The sequence below is a fragment of the Prionailurus viverrinus genome, chromosome D4, assembly GCF_022837055.1.
Source record: "Prionailurus viverrinus isolate Anna chromosome D4, UM_Priviv_1.0, whole genome shotgun sequence".
Taxonomy (NCBI): domain Eukaryota; kingdom Metazoa; phylum Chordata; class Mammalia; order Carnivora; family Felidae; genus Prionailurus; species Prionailurus viverrinus.
The window spans coordinates 1974676-1990610 of NC_062573.1; the positions used below are offsets into that span (position 1 = coordinate 1974676).

Below are 15935 nucleotides of genomic sequence, written 5' to 3' on the forward strand. Positions count from 1 at the left end.
ACAAGGGGCACCTGGGTGGCTCAGGCAGTTAAGCATCCGAGTCTTGATTTTGGCTCAGATCATGATCTCACGGTCTGTGAGTTCAAGTCCTACATCAGGCTCCATGGTGACAGGCAGAGGCTGCTTAGGATTCTCTCTGCCTCTCTCTGCCCCTCCCCCTGCTTGCTTGCTCTGTCTCTCTCAAAATAAATAAATAAACTTAAAAAAATAAAGAAATCAATAAGATAAAAAATAGACTTCCTTCTATAAAAAAAAAAAAAAAAAGGAAATGAAGAAAAGCCTCAATCATTGACCTAGCTTCTACTTTAAAAAACGAGAGGAGCAAATTAAACCCAAAGTGAGCAGAAGTAAATAACAAAAAATATGAACAGAAATCAATGGACAAGAAAACAGAAAAGCAAGAGAAAAATATTAATGGAACCAAAAGCTCTTTTTTGAGATCAATAAAATCAATAAACTTAGCCAGACTGATAGGAAAAAGGAAAGTAGACATAAACCATCCACACCAGGAATGAGAAAGACGAAATCATTACAGATCCTACAGGTAATTAAAAGAATAAGGGAGGGTTGCCTGGCTGGCTTAGTTGGCAGAACATGTGGCTCGATCTAGGGGTCATGAGTTCAAAACCCACATTGGGCGTGGAGCCTACTAAAAAAACAAACAAACAAAAAAGGTAAAGGAATATTATGAAAAACTTCATGTGAAAAACATTTAACAACTTATATAAAACAGACAAACTCATTTAAAAAAACACAGCCACAGCTTACTAAAAACAAAAACAGATTACCTAAATAGCTCCATATCTATGAGAGAAATTGAATTCATAGTGAAAAGCCTTTCCACAACAATCTAGCAATTGCACTCCTTGCCCAAAGGAGTTGAAAATGTACATTCCCACAAGCCGAGATATTCCTCACTAGGACAGGTAAATGCATAAACTGTGGCAATTCCCAATAATGGAATATTACTCAGCGATGAAACAAAATGAGCCATCAAGCCATGAAGGGACGTGCAAGAACCTTGCAGGTATAGTACCAACTGAAAGAAAGCTACCTCACTGTCTGATTCCAACTCTGCGACATGCTGGGAAAGGCAAAGCTATAGAGACACTTAAAAAAATCAGCAATTGCAGAGGTTGGGGAGAGAGAGGTATGAACAAGAAGAGCACAGGGCATTTTCAGGGCAGTGAAACAAGTGTGTATGATATTATCATGGTGGATATGTGTCATTGCGTCATATGTGTCAAAACCCCCACAATGTACAACTCCAAGAATGAACCCTGATGTAAACTATGGGCTTTGGGTAAAAATGACATATCTTTTCTTTTTTACAGTTTTTACATTTTTTTACATTTTTACAACCATCATTTGCAAGAAGCGTACCACTCTGATGGGGATGTTGACAGTAGGGGAGGCTGTGCATGTGGTGGGGGAGGGGCAGGGGCAGGGAATATATGGGAACTCTTTCTTTGTATTTTCTTCCCAGTCTTACTATGAACCTAAAACTGCTCTATAAAACAGTCTATTTAAAAGGAAAAAAACAAAAACCTTTCTGAAAAGAAAACTCCAGGTCCGTGTGGCTCTGCTAGTGAAATCTACCAAATATTTAAGAAAAAAAAGCATACCAATTCTACATAAACTCCTTTGGTAAACTGAAAAGGAAGGAATGCTTCCCAACTTATTTTGACGTCAGCATTACATTGATACCAAAACCAGAAAAAGACATTGTACAAGAAAAGAAAAATATAGACCAATATTCCTCATGAACGCATGCCAAAATTCTTAACAGAATTTTAGCAAATCAAATCCAACAATATACAAGAAGGATTCTACATCATGACCAAGTGTGGTTTATCACAGGAATGCAAGGTTGGTTTTAACATTCAAAAATCAATCATGCAACTCTCTATAGTAACAGACTAAAAAAGAAAAATCATATGATTATATGAATAGATACAGAAGAAACATGTGATAAAACCCTATCTATATCCATTCCAGATAATTCCCAATTCTCAGCAAATTAGGATCAGAAGGGAATAGCCTCAACCTGATAAAGGGCAAATGAAAAACCTACAGCCAACATCTAACATCATCCTTAACCACGAAAGACTACTTTTCCTTCCAGACCAGAAACAAGCCAAAGATATCTGCTCCCACCACTTCTACTCAACACAGTAGTAGAGGTTATGGCTAGTGAATAAGGCAAGTCAAAGAAATAAAAGCATCCAGTTTAGAAACAAAGAAGACTGCTGTTATTCACAGAATTCATCATCTGCATAGAAAACTCCTGAGAACCTACCAAAGAGCTAGTAAAATAAGTGAGTTTAGCAAAGTTGTAAGACATAAGGTCAATTTTTAAAATGTCTGTAGGGGTGCCTGGGTGGCTCAGTCAGTTGAGCGTCCAACTCTTGATTTTGGCTCAGGTCATGATCTCACAGTTCAGGTCATGATCTCATAGTTCATGGGATCAAGCCCCACATCGGGCTCTGTGCTAACAGTGCAGAGCCTGCTTGGGATTCTCTCTCTCCCTCTCTCTGCCCCTCACCCACTCATGCTCATGTGCTTTCTCTCTCTCTCTCTCTCTCTCTCTCTCTCTCTCTCAAAATAAATAAACTTAAATTTTTTTTAAATGTCTATATTTCTATAAACTAGTAATGTGCGATTGGAATTTAATTTAAATAAAATACCACTTATAGCAGCACAGAAAATACAACATTTAGGAACAAATCTGACAAAAGACATGTAGGATCTGCACACTGAAAACTATAACATTACTTAACTATTTAAATTAAAGAAGACCTGGGGTGCCTGGATAGCTCAGTCGGTTAAGCATCTGACTTTGGCTCAGGTCATGATCTTCCAGTTTGTGAGTTCGACCCCCACGTCGGGCTCTGTGCTGACAGCTCGGAGCCTGGAGCCTGCTTCAGACTCTGTGTCTCCCTCTCTCTCTGCCCCTCCCCTGCTCATGCTCTATCTCTCGGTCTCAAAAATAAATAGACATTAAAAAAAATTTTTTTTAATTAAAGAAGACCTAAATATGTGGATACACATAGTGTGTTCATAGTTCGGGTGACCCAGTATTGTTAAGATGTTAACTGTCCCCAGATTGATCTACAGATTCTGTGTGATCATAATCAACATCCTAGCAGGCATTTTTGTAAAACTAACAAGCTGATTTTGAAATTCATATGGAAATGCAAAGGACTAGAATAGCCAAGACAATTTGAAATACAAGAACACATTTTAAGAACTGATTCTCCCTAAATTTCAAGAAGACCATAGCGGGAGTGGGAAAGGAGGGAGGGATTTCAAGGAGTGAGAGGAAACTTTTTGGGTGATGGGTATGTTTATTGTTTTGATTCGATGATGGCTTCACAAATGTTGTGAAGGCTTCATCAAATTGTTGGCTTTATTTACGCATGGTTTGCTATATACCTATCACACCTCAAGCCGAAAAAAATCTCATTCAGTTCTCATGTCCAATTTTTTGAAGTAGTACTATTATCAACTCCATTTTACAGAAATGGAAACTGAGACTCAGAGACAGTAAGCGACTTGAGCACGGCCACACAGATACATACCGAATCCTCTCACTCCAAAGCCCAAGCTCTTAATTAAGCTTTGGGGAATACAGAAACAAATGCTTTTCTACCTGCCTCTCATTCATTCAACAAGTATTGACAAGTACTGATCCTGTAATGTGCCACCATGGCTGGAGTAAGGGACCCCAGCAGTGACAGAGAAAGTCCTTTCCTCGGACAGCTTGACACATTGCTGGCCCAGGGTCCCTCTAAGCTTGACGTAATAGCACTGTTGTTCATTTTCTCTTTGTCACATCCCTGACTTCTCTCAAAAGAGAAGAAATACCTTGTGAGTTTCTGCCATGTGCCATGTGCCATCTGCCTGGGACAGACATCATTTCTACTTAAGGATAAGGAAATGGAGACACAGGGAGGTGCAGGAGCCTGCCACAATCACACAGCTAGAGAGTAGCAGAGCTGGGTTGCAAATGCAGACCTTCCTGCCTCTGAAGCTTAGGGTCCTCCCATCACATCAAACTGGAATCATGCAGCTGCTCTTAACACACAGGCCTCACAAACCTTGTTTTCCTTGCAGACAAAATCACAACCAGGAGCCAAGTCCCCATGGATAAAAACAGCTGTTCACCAAAGGTTCTGTTTTATGTTATTAATTCATTTAAAAGGAAATCTGGTCTCTAACCAGCACTATTGTCATATCCACACCCAAGAAGAGGGAAAAAAATGAGTCTGGAAGGTGCAAAGTGGTGGTTTCATTGGCTCAAATGCGCTGCTGGCCCATGTCTGCACGCAGACCTGATTCCTGCCCCCGCGGCTCTCCCCTCCCACGAGGCCAAGTGTTTTTCTGGCGCCCAGGGAGGGACTCCAACCTCTGCCCACATCTTGAATGGAGTTTGGGGGAAGCCTTTTCCACTTTGCTTCTGTTGTGACAAGAAGTCGTTACGGTGGGTAGAGCAACTACCAGGAAATGAGAAGCAAATAACAAATGCAAACTCAGAGCAATTAACAGATGAGAGGCTGTGGCTCAGACTTCCGGTGCCGACATCAGCGCTGACGGGCCTCGCTCTGGAGCCATCCACCCCGTGTCTTGGCCCCGAATGGAGGGCCCCTGGACCACCCCCCTACTACCGAATTCAGTTTTTTGAACCAAGGGAGGCACTACAGCACAGAAGAGGATTCAATGAGATATACCATCATTATCACTACCGCACCCTCAATGCATTCAACAAGTGACATCAGGATCGGGCACTGGGCTGGGTCACAGGATATGGAGGGAATAGTATTGGCATGCTGAAAAGTGCTATGCACGGGAAGCAGGAGACGGTGTGACGAAAGGGAGCATGAGGGGAACCTGCATGATTCCCAGTCTGGGGCTCCCACCTGCTCATTCCATCTCTGGGACCGGGAGTGGCGGCGGGGGTGGGGGGAGGGACCAGGGAGGCTGTGGGCAGCACAGCGCAGCGGGCTCGGGCTTGCTGAGGCCGGGAGGTCTGCTGCTGGCCCCTCACGCGGCCTGACCAGCAAGGGTGAAGGAGGTGTGCATCCAAGGAGCAGTGGGGAGCCTCTCAGAGGGTTCTAGGCATGAAAGGGTCAGACTGTGGCTTTAGAAAGATGTCTCTGGATACAGAACGGAGGTTGGGAGGCAGGATTAAATATGGAGAGATGTGACCGAAGGAAAGGTGGCAGAGACTCAGGCTAGGCTGGGACAGTGGAGGGAAATAAATGGTCTGAGAAAACTGCCCAGCATGTGACCTGAGAGAGGGGTTTTAATGATGTCATCGAAACTGATCTCCTCTTTACAAATAACTGCCTGCTGGCGACGTGCTTCCCTTCTCCTAGGGCCAAATGCTGTGACTCCAAGGAGCAGCAAAGACACACAGGGTTTGTCTGACATCCAACACTGACCTCGGCTTTCTGGAATGCCCGCTTCTTCAGAGCAGGCAAGCCGGCATCCAGACAAAAGGCCAGAGGGTCAGGTTCCTGAACCCACAGGCAGTGTTTTCCTGCACTGCAACGTGTCATGTGGCCCAGAGGAAATGGTGTACTTCAGCAGGGAGTCTCCCATTCCTGCTGATCAGCCCTTCCACAGACCAGCAGATGCAGGTCAAGGTGCTCAGACGCCACGAGCCCTGAGGCAGGAAGGGTGAAGCGAAACTTCTCTAGAGTAAGTGCCCCACAGGGATGCAAGCTCTCTCTGGATAAAGCCTCTTGTCCCCGAATATCCATTAATGTTGCTCTCTTCCTCATTCTAACCCATTTGCCTTTCTCTCTAAGCCCCAGCTTCCCCCCAGGGCCCCAGTGAGCACAGCCAGGATCCCAAGCCCATCCAGACCAGCCCTTGCTTGCCTTCCGCTACCCCTGAGCTCCTGGCCTGTGCCAGGCCCTGGCCCTGAAGCCTAGTGGCAGGTGCTGGTGACACACTGGTCCCTTACCTCATGCGGCTCCCAGTCTAGGCCCACGGCCGTCCTCTGGGGGAAGTCCAGGCTACCCCTGGCACCTCCAACTCCCTTCCACATTGCTGTCAGTGCCCTGGCCTTTGGCTCTGGCCCACAGTCTCCTCCTACCCTCTCCTGCCTTCGTCTCCAGAGACGTCACTACACTGGGTGGTGTACCTTCTCACCCCCGAGTCATACCATACCCCCCTTCTCCGGGAGAGACCTTCACCGCCCCCCCACGGCAGCCCCCTGAAGGCACAGCCACATCCCATCAAGCAGTCTCCAGAGCGACCCCACCTCGCAGACCCCGCACCCTGCCATCACTCTCCCTCTGTGACCTCCTGGCCTCCAGCTCATTCCCCAACTCCAAACCAAATCTGTGCTTTGCCCCCTGCTTGACCTCTGGTTCCCCAGCCCTCCTTGAGTCTTCCAGGCACATCCCTCTCCAGCCCTTCCAGCCTCCCTCTCCCAGGCTAAACACTTGGCTTCCAGGCTCTCTTCCTCCCCCTCTGCCCTCTGCTCTTCCTTCCACTCCCCGAACGCACAGTCCACTCCTCTCTTGCCTGTTTCTTCTCGTCTTTGGCCTCACAGTAGCTTCATAACTGGCCTAATACCAGGCCCTCTCCTCTCTGGTGCTACCACCCCGGCCTCAGACACACTCTTGCAAAGCTCCTGACCAGTCTCCTGACTCCAGTCGGTTCTGTCTCAGGCAGTGAGAATGAACTTCCTAAAATACACACCTGTCCATGTTACTCCCTTTGTGAAATCCCTCCGTGAATCCCCAAGCCTAACAACATAGAGCTCTGCCTCCCGCCCATCCCTACCCCACATTCTTCTCGATGCCTCTACATCCTGACAATACTTGTCTATTGTATGTTCAAGTATCTGTCCCTTCTTCTCACTGGATTATGCCCGTGTCCCCTCCATCTTTGTCTCTCCAGCATGTAGCACAGCACACTGATAAATGAACGAATGAACGAAAGTCAGTAAATGGGCGAAGGTCAGTCAGACTACTGGGGACTCTGGCAGCGGGGACAGAGCAATGTCCACAGGGGCAGCAAAAAGACTGGGAAAAACTCAGGCACCCACTAAGGCTCGTTTCCTTCATACTCAGGCCTGCCGGACACCCATGACCCTGCATGCCCCCAGCTGCAAGAGAATGACACGCTGCCTTCTGGTAAGCGCCTGTTGTGCCGACATCCCTGGCAATGGTGCCCTTGAGGAGCACAGAACCGAGAGAATAGCAGGCCTGCCTTTTCTCCTCCCCAGCCATCCGGCACCAAACGTAGTGTTAAATTTCACTAAATATATGATTTGCCTTTTCAATGCGTTATCCACTCTGCCTGAAATGCCCTTCCCAACTCCCATCCCATTGCCCAAACCACCCCTTCAGCCATCAAGGCTCAGGGCCAATGTGCCAACTCCAAGGCAGAGTGACTCTCCCCACTGATGTCTCCAGGGCCTTCAGGCACCAGGGTGTAAGTCATCTAGACCTCAGCCTCCCTGCCACCTGGGGACCAGGATGTGAACGCAGACCTCAAGGACTCCAGAACAGTGTTTTGACCCACTCCACTATTCAAAGCATCACCTCCTTGGAGCCAGGCGCTCCCACATGGGCGTCGCCGAATGTTCTGCTGGCACAACCTCACGTCAGTGACACACGCAGCCTGTTCCAACTGCTCACCAGTGAGAGGAAACGGCGACAAGTCATTGGGAACTTATTGCGTGCGGGCACTGTACTAAGTTCTTACTCACCCACTGTAAGGTGAAAAGTGTGATTTCCCCATTTTACATGCGAGAAAACAAGCATAAAGAGAATGAGTAACTTGTCCAAAGTCTGAGCTCCTCAGGGTGAGGCCAGGACTCAAGCCCGGCTTTGTGGGATGAGTCCCTGCTCTCAAGCACCGTGCAGGTGAGCGGACCCGGTGGCCCAGTGTGGAAAGACCCCCTAGGCTGAGTGACGCACAGGTCGTGCCCATTTCCAGCACATTCTAAGAACAGTCGCTTCCCCTTGATGCACTTCACATCGGAACCAATGACAAAACCAGTTCTGACAGCTCCACTGGCCTCTGGGAAACTGCTGGGCCTTCACTTTCCTAGGCTGGGAGTTGGGCACAATGACCGCGATATTTGCAGGGAATACTGGTGGGGACAAAACGCCACCCCGAAAATGTACCACACGAGACTACCGCCACCAGGACGCCTCAGAAAGACCTTCTTCACAATGCAGCCTTCAGTCCGAGCCCCGCCAGCTGGGAATCCACCTATCCCCTGCGACTCAATCCACCACGGGGGTGATGGGGCTCTGGGCCACAGCATAGAGGTTAAACCCAGCTGTGAGCCATTATGCTGCAAAGTTCTATCTGCATTCACTCGCCAGTGTTTGATAAAATTGGTCACTTGATAGAGTCACCAGGGAACAGGGCAGTTATGGCTCCATACTCGCTAACTTCCATTTTCCTTGCTCTCTGCCAATCCTTAACTCACCATCTGCCAAGCTTCCTCCAAGCCCTGGGCCGATGCTCTTGTGGTCTCCTTTGCAGAAACAGGCAGAAGCCACAGTTCTACCCTCAGTTATCAACAGCATTTGGAAATTTGAATCTCCAAAGGCTGAGCTCGCCAGGCAAAACCCTTGTTTTGGGGGAAGTGGTTCCACCACAAAACAGGCACCCTGGTCATAATGTTCCCTTAATTGGTACGTGCCCGCCTTGGCAATGTGCCAGACACAGCCAGATAACATTCTGCTCCCTACTTTTCTCATTCATTCATTCATTCTCCACTCATTCAGCAAACAGTTATTGAGTATCTACTGTGTTCCAGGCACTGGGATCCAACAGGGTCTCTCAGGAGGCAGACTCCAGAACCAAGTGAGCATAACCCTCCTCCTTCTGCCCTGGTGCTTCCCAAAGCCTTTTGGAGGAGTCAAGGAACGGGCCCCACTTGGGTGTAGAAGTGGTACAAGGAAGGGAAGACAAGAAGAAAAGGTGCCAAAGACAAAGAGAACTGCAAAGAAATGTTAAACTGCAATCAGGAGTCTGCTGGGTAATAGTAACACCAATATTATCCTTTTAAAATTATTGTGTGTATATATATGATGGGATAATACAAAAACGTAATCATTTAATGTTGTTAGGAACCCAAACTGTCAGTGTAAAAGAAATCATGGGGGAAGGGAAGGGGAAAAAAAATAGTTACAAACAGGGAGGGAGGGAGGCAATCCATAAGAGACTCTTAAATACAGAGAACAAACTGAGGGTTGACAGGGGCAGGGGGGGAGATGGGTAATGGGCACTGAGGAGGGCACTTGTTGGGATGAGCACTGGGTGTTATATGTAAGTGATGAATCACGGGAATCTACCCCCAAAACCAAGAGCCCACTGTATACACTGTATGTTAGCCAACTGACAATAAATTATATTTTAAAAAATCCCATGAAAATCAAGGGAATTAAGCTCGAAACACTGTAATGTTAGATGTGAACTGGAAAGACCAACATTATATTGGTCACATGCCTACAAATGACCCTCAAATCTCAGAGGCTTACACCAGCAATATTAATTTCACACTCCGAGGTCGGCAGAATGGCTGCGGGTCAGCCAACCTCCACTGGGCTCACTGGGGCAGGGCCAGGTTAGGCTGGAGTGCAGGCTTTGGGTTAGGTCGGGTCATCCATGACATCCCCATTTTTGGACTCGGGCTGAACGAGCAACGGCTACCCGTACATCACGGAGAGTGGAAGTTCCAAGAGGGCTGGCCATGCCTCTCACTCGCCACGTGCATGCTGTCACTTGTGCCCAAGGCACAGGGCCAAGCCCAAAGTCAATGGGATGAGAAACACACACCACCCACAGGGAAGTCATGCCAAGGGTGAGGAGGGAAGGAAGAGCTGTGGAGAAAGAACACCACCTACCCTAATTATGAACTCGTGACTTTTCCTTTCAAAAATAAATATTTCCTAACCCTGTCCACCAAAAGGGCCTAAAAGCAACTGCAACCTCCTCTCATAAGCATCCTTTCACCCACACTGTGGTTTCTGAATATTATTCACCAGTAAAAGAAACCAGCGCCCTGAGGGACACCTGATTCCAGGTCTTCAGAAGGAAATGTACGACATAACACTGACATAGCTCATTGCACCAAAGTGCAAGGAAGCTATCAAAACCAAGGGGATCATGTTAAAAGGATACAGGAGCTGCACCAAGGGCTCCCATTGGTTAAAGAAAGGACAATTCACCTATCAAATAGAATAGTGACTACAATTCACTGAAACACAGATCCTCAACCCCACTCTAACCCTATGGAATCAGAATCTCTAAGGATGGACCTAGGTATCTGTATTTTTTTTTAACAGAGCTCCCCAACTGATTCTGAGGCATAAGCAGGTCTGAGAGGCACCAGGCCAAAGGCTTCCTCATCTTCTGGGAGGGCAGATCACTCAGAGTGCCCATCTTGCTCTCAGATGCTGGCCTCTGCTTCCTCGGAAGCCTTGTCAAACTGCTAACTGTCCTTCATTCTTGTCCTTCCAACTCTGGGGTGGTCCAGCCACAATGTGGCAGACATCATCAAGAAGAAAAATTCCAGTTTTCAGTCTACTAACAACAATAACAGCAAAACAGCTGGGACGGCTCCCAGGGTCCTCCTTTTAACCACAGTTTTGACAATGAGTATGAGCAACAAACTCTCCCATTTTTAGCTAACATAGATCAAAGACATTCAAGTTTGGGGTTTCTCCATATATCTCAAAGTAATTAGTTCTTAATCCTCACTCTTTATCAGAAGTACCTGGTAACCCTCCACAAAACAGGGCTGACTGGGCTCCAGGCTCTGACCCAGAGATCCAGATCCAATGGCCGAGAGTGGGCACCCCATGTTTCAGAGGCTGCCCATGTGATTCTGATGTGCAGCCATGATAGACAACCACCGCTCCAAGCTAAATTCTTGAAAGCTAAACATCACCACCTTTATGTCTTATCACAATGTGAATCAAGATATGTCTTGGGGGGCGCCTGGGTGGCGCAGTCGGTTAAGCGTCCGACTTCAGCCAGGTCACGATCTCGCGGTCCGTGAGTTCGAGCCCCGCGTCGGGCTCTGGGCTGACAGCTCAGAGCCTGGAGCCTGCTTCCGATTCTGTGTCTCCCTCTCTCTCTGCCCCTCCCCCTTTCATGCTCTGTCTCTCTCTGTCTCAAAAATCAATAAACGTTAAAAAAAAAAAATTTTTTTAAAAGATATGTCTTGGACGAGGCACCTTCCAAACCTCAGTGCCCCGGGGATAAGTCTTGGTCTGCCCCTAATTGTGCCTCTAAAGACCTTCCCACCATTTTCCCTCCAACAATCAAGCCTGAGCAGCCGCCCCAGCCCTGGGCACAGGTAGGTTCAGGATTCAGGGCTCACGGCAAGCTGGGCTCCTCTCCCAGAAGCTCAGGACAAAGAATAAAGACTGTAATGTTTAAACTGCTCCAGATCAAAGCCAAGCAGACAACATGATCACAAACAGCTTCAAGCTGAGAACTAAGGCAACCATCATACAAATACTCCTCCAGAAGTCTCCAAAAGGTAGACTGGTTGTTTTTTTTTTTTTTATTTAAAAAGAATGGGGATAATTCCATGTTAGAAGAAAACAGTAAAAGATTGGAAGTCAGCCAATTCAAACAAGCAAACATAGTTCTGCTCCCCAAACCTGATAAACATAGTGCACACGCACACACACACAGGTGCACGTGCACGCGCGCGCACACACACACACACACACACACACACACACACTAATTCAAATCATTGCCACATCCTCACATAGATGCTGAGAGCAGCTAGTGGTACTAGTTTCCTCCTAATTTGCAGTAGGTCAGATGCCAGCTCTCAGAAGGCCTAAATCCTTTGTCTGGCTTTGTATTAAAATATGCTGCTTTTCTCAAAGACTTAACAGCTACCATACTATAAGAAGAAGGGTTGTATGTCAAGATAGTTCTGGAATTCACACCATGGTTGCAGCAGACACTTTGTGACCTATCTCCCCATCTACACCCCTCTTCTCTAAAATGTGCACCCCATTCACCACGCTGGGTCCCCTCAGCTGTGCCTGCCTGTTTGGTCACCTACCCCTGGCGTAGATTATGAACCGGCACTAGATATGTGGCTCAGCCGGGCTGGGTTGAGAGCTACTCATCTCAGTCTGGAAGGTGGATTAAAGGAGGATCACATAAATGTGAGCCCTTCGGGGAGGCCAGCTTGGACCACGTGAGCAGACAGGAAAGAAGGCAGGAGAGCAAAAAAGAGGAAACAGCAGAGGCAAGAGGCAGAGACGGCTTGAGTCTTGGTTGGCACTCTAGCTGCCTGAACTCCATGCCTGTGGATTCCACCAAGTGCCCTTTTGTCCTCGTATTAAACTCCTCTTCTGCCTATTCAGTACTTTGAAATGGATGCCTATCACTTGCCAACGAAAAAAGACCGCTGACTAAAACAACTATAAAGCCCTGTTATCAACTACTAAACATTTCCAGGATATTTTTAAAGACCAAGACCAACTTTTTTCTCTTTATTGAATACGCTGTTTCTAAAAATGTACATATGCTTTTAATGTACATATGTACGTGTTTTGCTGTGGCAACTGGTTTTGAAATCAGAAACAAGGCAACCACCAGAATTTGGGATCAACAAAAAGAAAGCTCTCTAGAAAAAAACGTTCCCTCACAGGAGGAGGGAGGGGAAAAGGAATCAGTGTGGGAAGGCCTGGCTCGGTCATGGAAGCCGTGGGCACCGAGTGCCCCCAGCCTCACCCGAGTAGGCCCAACTCAGTGAAATTCTCCACAGAATTCAAACAGCTGGCTCACAGAATGAGCACCATCAAGAATGAGAAGCTCCTGGATGCTCTAACAGGGGCTTAAGTCAGTAATGCATTTATAGAGACTACAAGAAAGAAACCTGACTAACTCCCCTCTTCCCAGCCACAGTGTTTAGAGCAATTTAAAGGACAGAGTACAGACCTCCGGCTGGATGGCTTTAAACACAGGTATGTCCATTAACGTGATCTGGCTCTGTAACAAAAGAGAATCAGTATTAGAATAAACCGTAAACCAAAGACAGCTGTCATGTTACTTTAAATCTATATAGGGTAAGAACACATTCTCCCTTGAGACACAAATTAAGAAAGAACAGAATAAAAAATTTCTAAAATGCCTCTCCTATCCTTCCCCCTTCATAAATCTTGTCCCCACATCCTTCTTTCTTTAATGTGAGACAAACTCCCAATTTAAGAATTGATAATAGTCATTTGGAGGATGGAACTGAGATGAAGGGGAACATTTTCAGTTTGGATATTTTTGCACTTTGTGAGTTGTTGTTTCAAGCATGAATTACTTTTGGCATTTACAAAAGTTGTAGACACAATATTAAAAATTAGAATGCTAAAGAGACACTATCTATTAGTCTAAATTTAAATTTTTTAAAAAAACTGTGGCTTATAGAAATTGTACATTTCTTCTGAAGTCTCAGCCTCCTCTAAATTATACAGTAGAGGGCTACTCAAGATGCATCCGAGGACCATGCTGGACCGCAAACTATTTATTCCACCAGCCCACAACGAGAGAACTTCAGAATTTGAGAGCAAGCATTTGGGAACTTTTATAGCAAATTGCCACATTTTTATTGTATTTTTTTAAAGTATCAGTCCTCAACAGATAGGAGGTGAAAAAAATGGCCCTTTACCACAGCTAGCTTGAGAAGCATTAATGCTGTAAATACAGAAAACACATATAATTAAAAGGCTGTTCTAGGGGCGCATGGGTGGTTCAGTGAGCAGAGCGTCTGACTCTTGATTTCAGCTCTGGTCATGATCTCTTGGTTCAGGGGTTAGAGCCCCACGTCAGGCTCTATGCTGATAGTGTGGAGCCCGCTTGGGATTTTCTCTCTCTGTCTCTCTCTCTCTCTCAAAATAGATAAATAAAATAAAATTAAATTAAATTAAATTAAATTAAAATTAAAATAAAATAAAATAAAATAAAATAATAAAAGGCTGGTCCCATCGTTAGCTGCTCATCGGGCAGCAATAAGAGAAAGCATCCTTGCTGATCTTTCCAGGCCAAGGCAGAGACTGAGCTGACTTCACATGACCTGCCCATCTCCACATGTCACCTGGGATGCCAGACGTCAGTTAACAGACACCTCTGTGACAGGCCAGGGAAGGAGAGCCAAGGGCATTTGGCTGCCTCCTAATGCAAGAAGATACCCTGCCCCTGGCACACAGGTCAAAGAGGAGGACGTGATGCAGGGGAACGAACTTGGGCTCTGGAACCAGCAGGACTTGGGTGTATGTCTGGGTAACACTGCTTGACGGCAATATTCTCTTTGACGCATGATTTAACCTCTCTCCCAATCTCAGGCGCCACATCTAGGAAATGATGACAATAATCCCTATCTTATAGGATCCTTGGGAATATGTAAGACAAGAGGTGCAGAATGTCTGGCATATGACAGGTGCTCTCTCTAGATACGGATATGCACGTGTGTATACACATACATATATACATGCAAATAGAGAGAGCGCATCTATGTATGGTGTAGAGAGAGAAACACATACACAGAGACCAAGAACGTCTGTCAGGTGCCAGGCATTCTGCACCTATTTTGAATTTTCACAAAGATTATATATACCAGAGACCCATGAACAACACAGGGGTTACGGATGCCAACCTTCCACAGTTGAAAATCTGCATATAACTTTTGACTCTCCAAAAGTTAACTACTGATAGCCTACTGTTGACCAGAAGCCTTGCTGATAACATCAACAGCTGATTAACACACTGTGTGAATTATATGCTGTATTCTTACAGTAAGGTAAGCTAGAGAAAAGCAAATGTTATTAAGAAAATCATAAGGAAGAGAAAATACATTTACAGTACTGTATGTATTTAAAAACATCTTTATATAAGTGGATGCACACAGTTCAAACCTGTGTGTTCAAGGGTAAACTGTACCCATGTGTGTGTTCATACATTTGTACTTACATATCATATGTATGCAAAGTCACACAGATGGACTCATGTATTGGATGTGAACTTATGGCTCCTGACCAATACATGAGCTAAGAAATAAGGGACTATTGATGCATTTGAATATTCATGTACCAAAGTTGCTCTAGAGAACACTTAAAGGAGGCTGTTACATTGGGTCAACAAATACTGTCATGAAAAAAAGCCTCATGTCCAAAATACATGAGAAAAATGACAACGACGCAGTATGTCAGGTGTAACCACAATCCGGGGCTAAGGTGCAGAGCTGTGGTTGCCTCTCGGCATAATTTAAAGGTGGTCCAAAAGCACTGGGTTCCTGAGAAGCACAGGATGCAGGCCAAAGCCTACCATCCTCAGGGCTGAGCGGGAGAGGGAAGTCAGCAGGTGGCCTCCGTGGAGAGCCTCTCCGTCCCCTCCAAGGGGCTAGTGCTGCCACTAACGGAAGCTCAGGAGAGGGACAGCAAAGGCGGTGGGAATGAAGAAGCACTTGGGAATCGAGTCCTTCCACCTCTGGGTCTACCCACCAGCAGTAAGGGGGCACTGGACGTCCACACAAGGTGCGTCTGGCCCTTGTAACCTGGGTGTCAAGGGACGACTGAGGCCTGGAGGCCTAAAGGTCTGCGTGTCTGGCCCAGAGCTATGTCCCGGGCAGTGCAAACAGACTGGTGATCCTCCTGCCAGACCTGTGGAGACTGCTAGCCAAGTCCCCTCACATTTGGATTAATTCTGTCATCCTGGGGAACAGAACAGCCTTATGGAAACAGGAGATTCATGCTGAAAGCTCAGAGGGCCTTGGAAATCCGTCCTGTGGCTCAAGTTAACTCCCTACCCGGGAGAACCAGCAGGATGTTTGCTATGTCATTTAGGAAGAGAACCAAAAGTCCACTAATGAGAAAATAAGAAAACTTCCTCTCCATCCTGCCATCACTTCTAGGGCTTGCTACCGAATTTCTAAA

At 46.4% G+C, this 15935-nt stretch overlaps 1 protein-coding gene across 12 annotated transcripts in view; it reads right to left on the minus strand.

Annotated features, from left to right (window-relative positions):
- RALGPS1 (Ral GEF with PH domain and SH3 binding motif 1) overlaps window positions 1-15935 on the minus strand; it is a 276302-nt gene that overhangs the window by 199057 nt on the left and 61310 nt on the right. For all 12 annotated transcript variants that reach the window (XM_047829942.1, XM_047829936.1, XM_047829939.1 and 9 more), the window contains one exon: window positions 12955-13005. In XM_047829942.1, the coding sequence (XP_047685898.1) occupies window positions 12955-13005 (51 nt within the window). The remainder of the gene's footprint in view (window positions 1-12954; window positions 13006-15935) is intronic.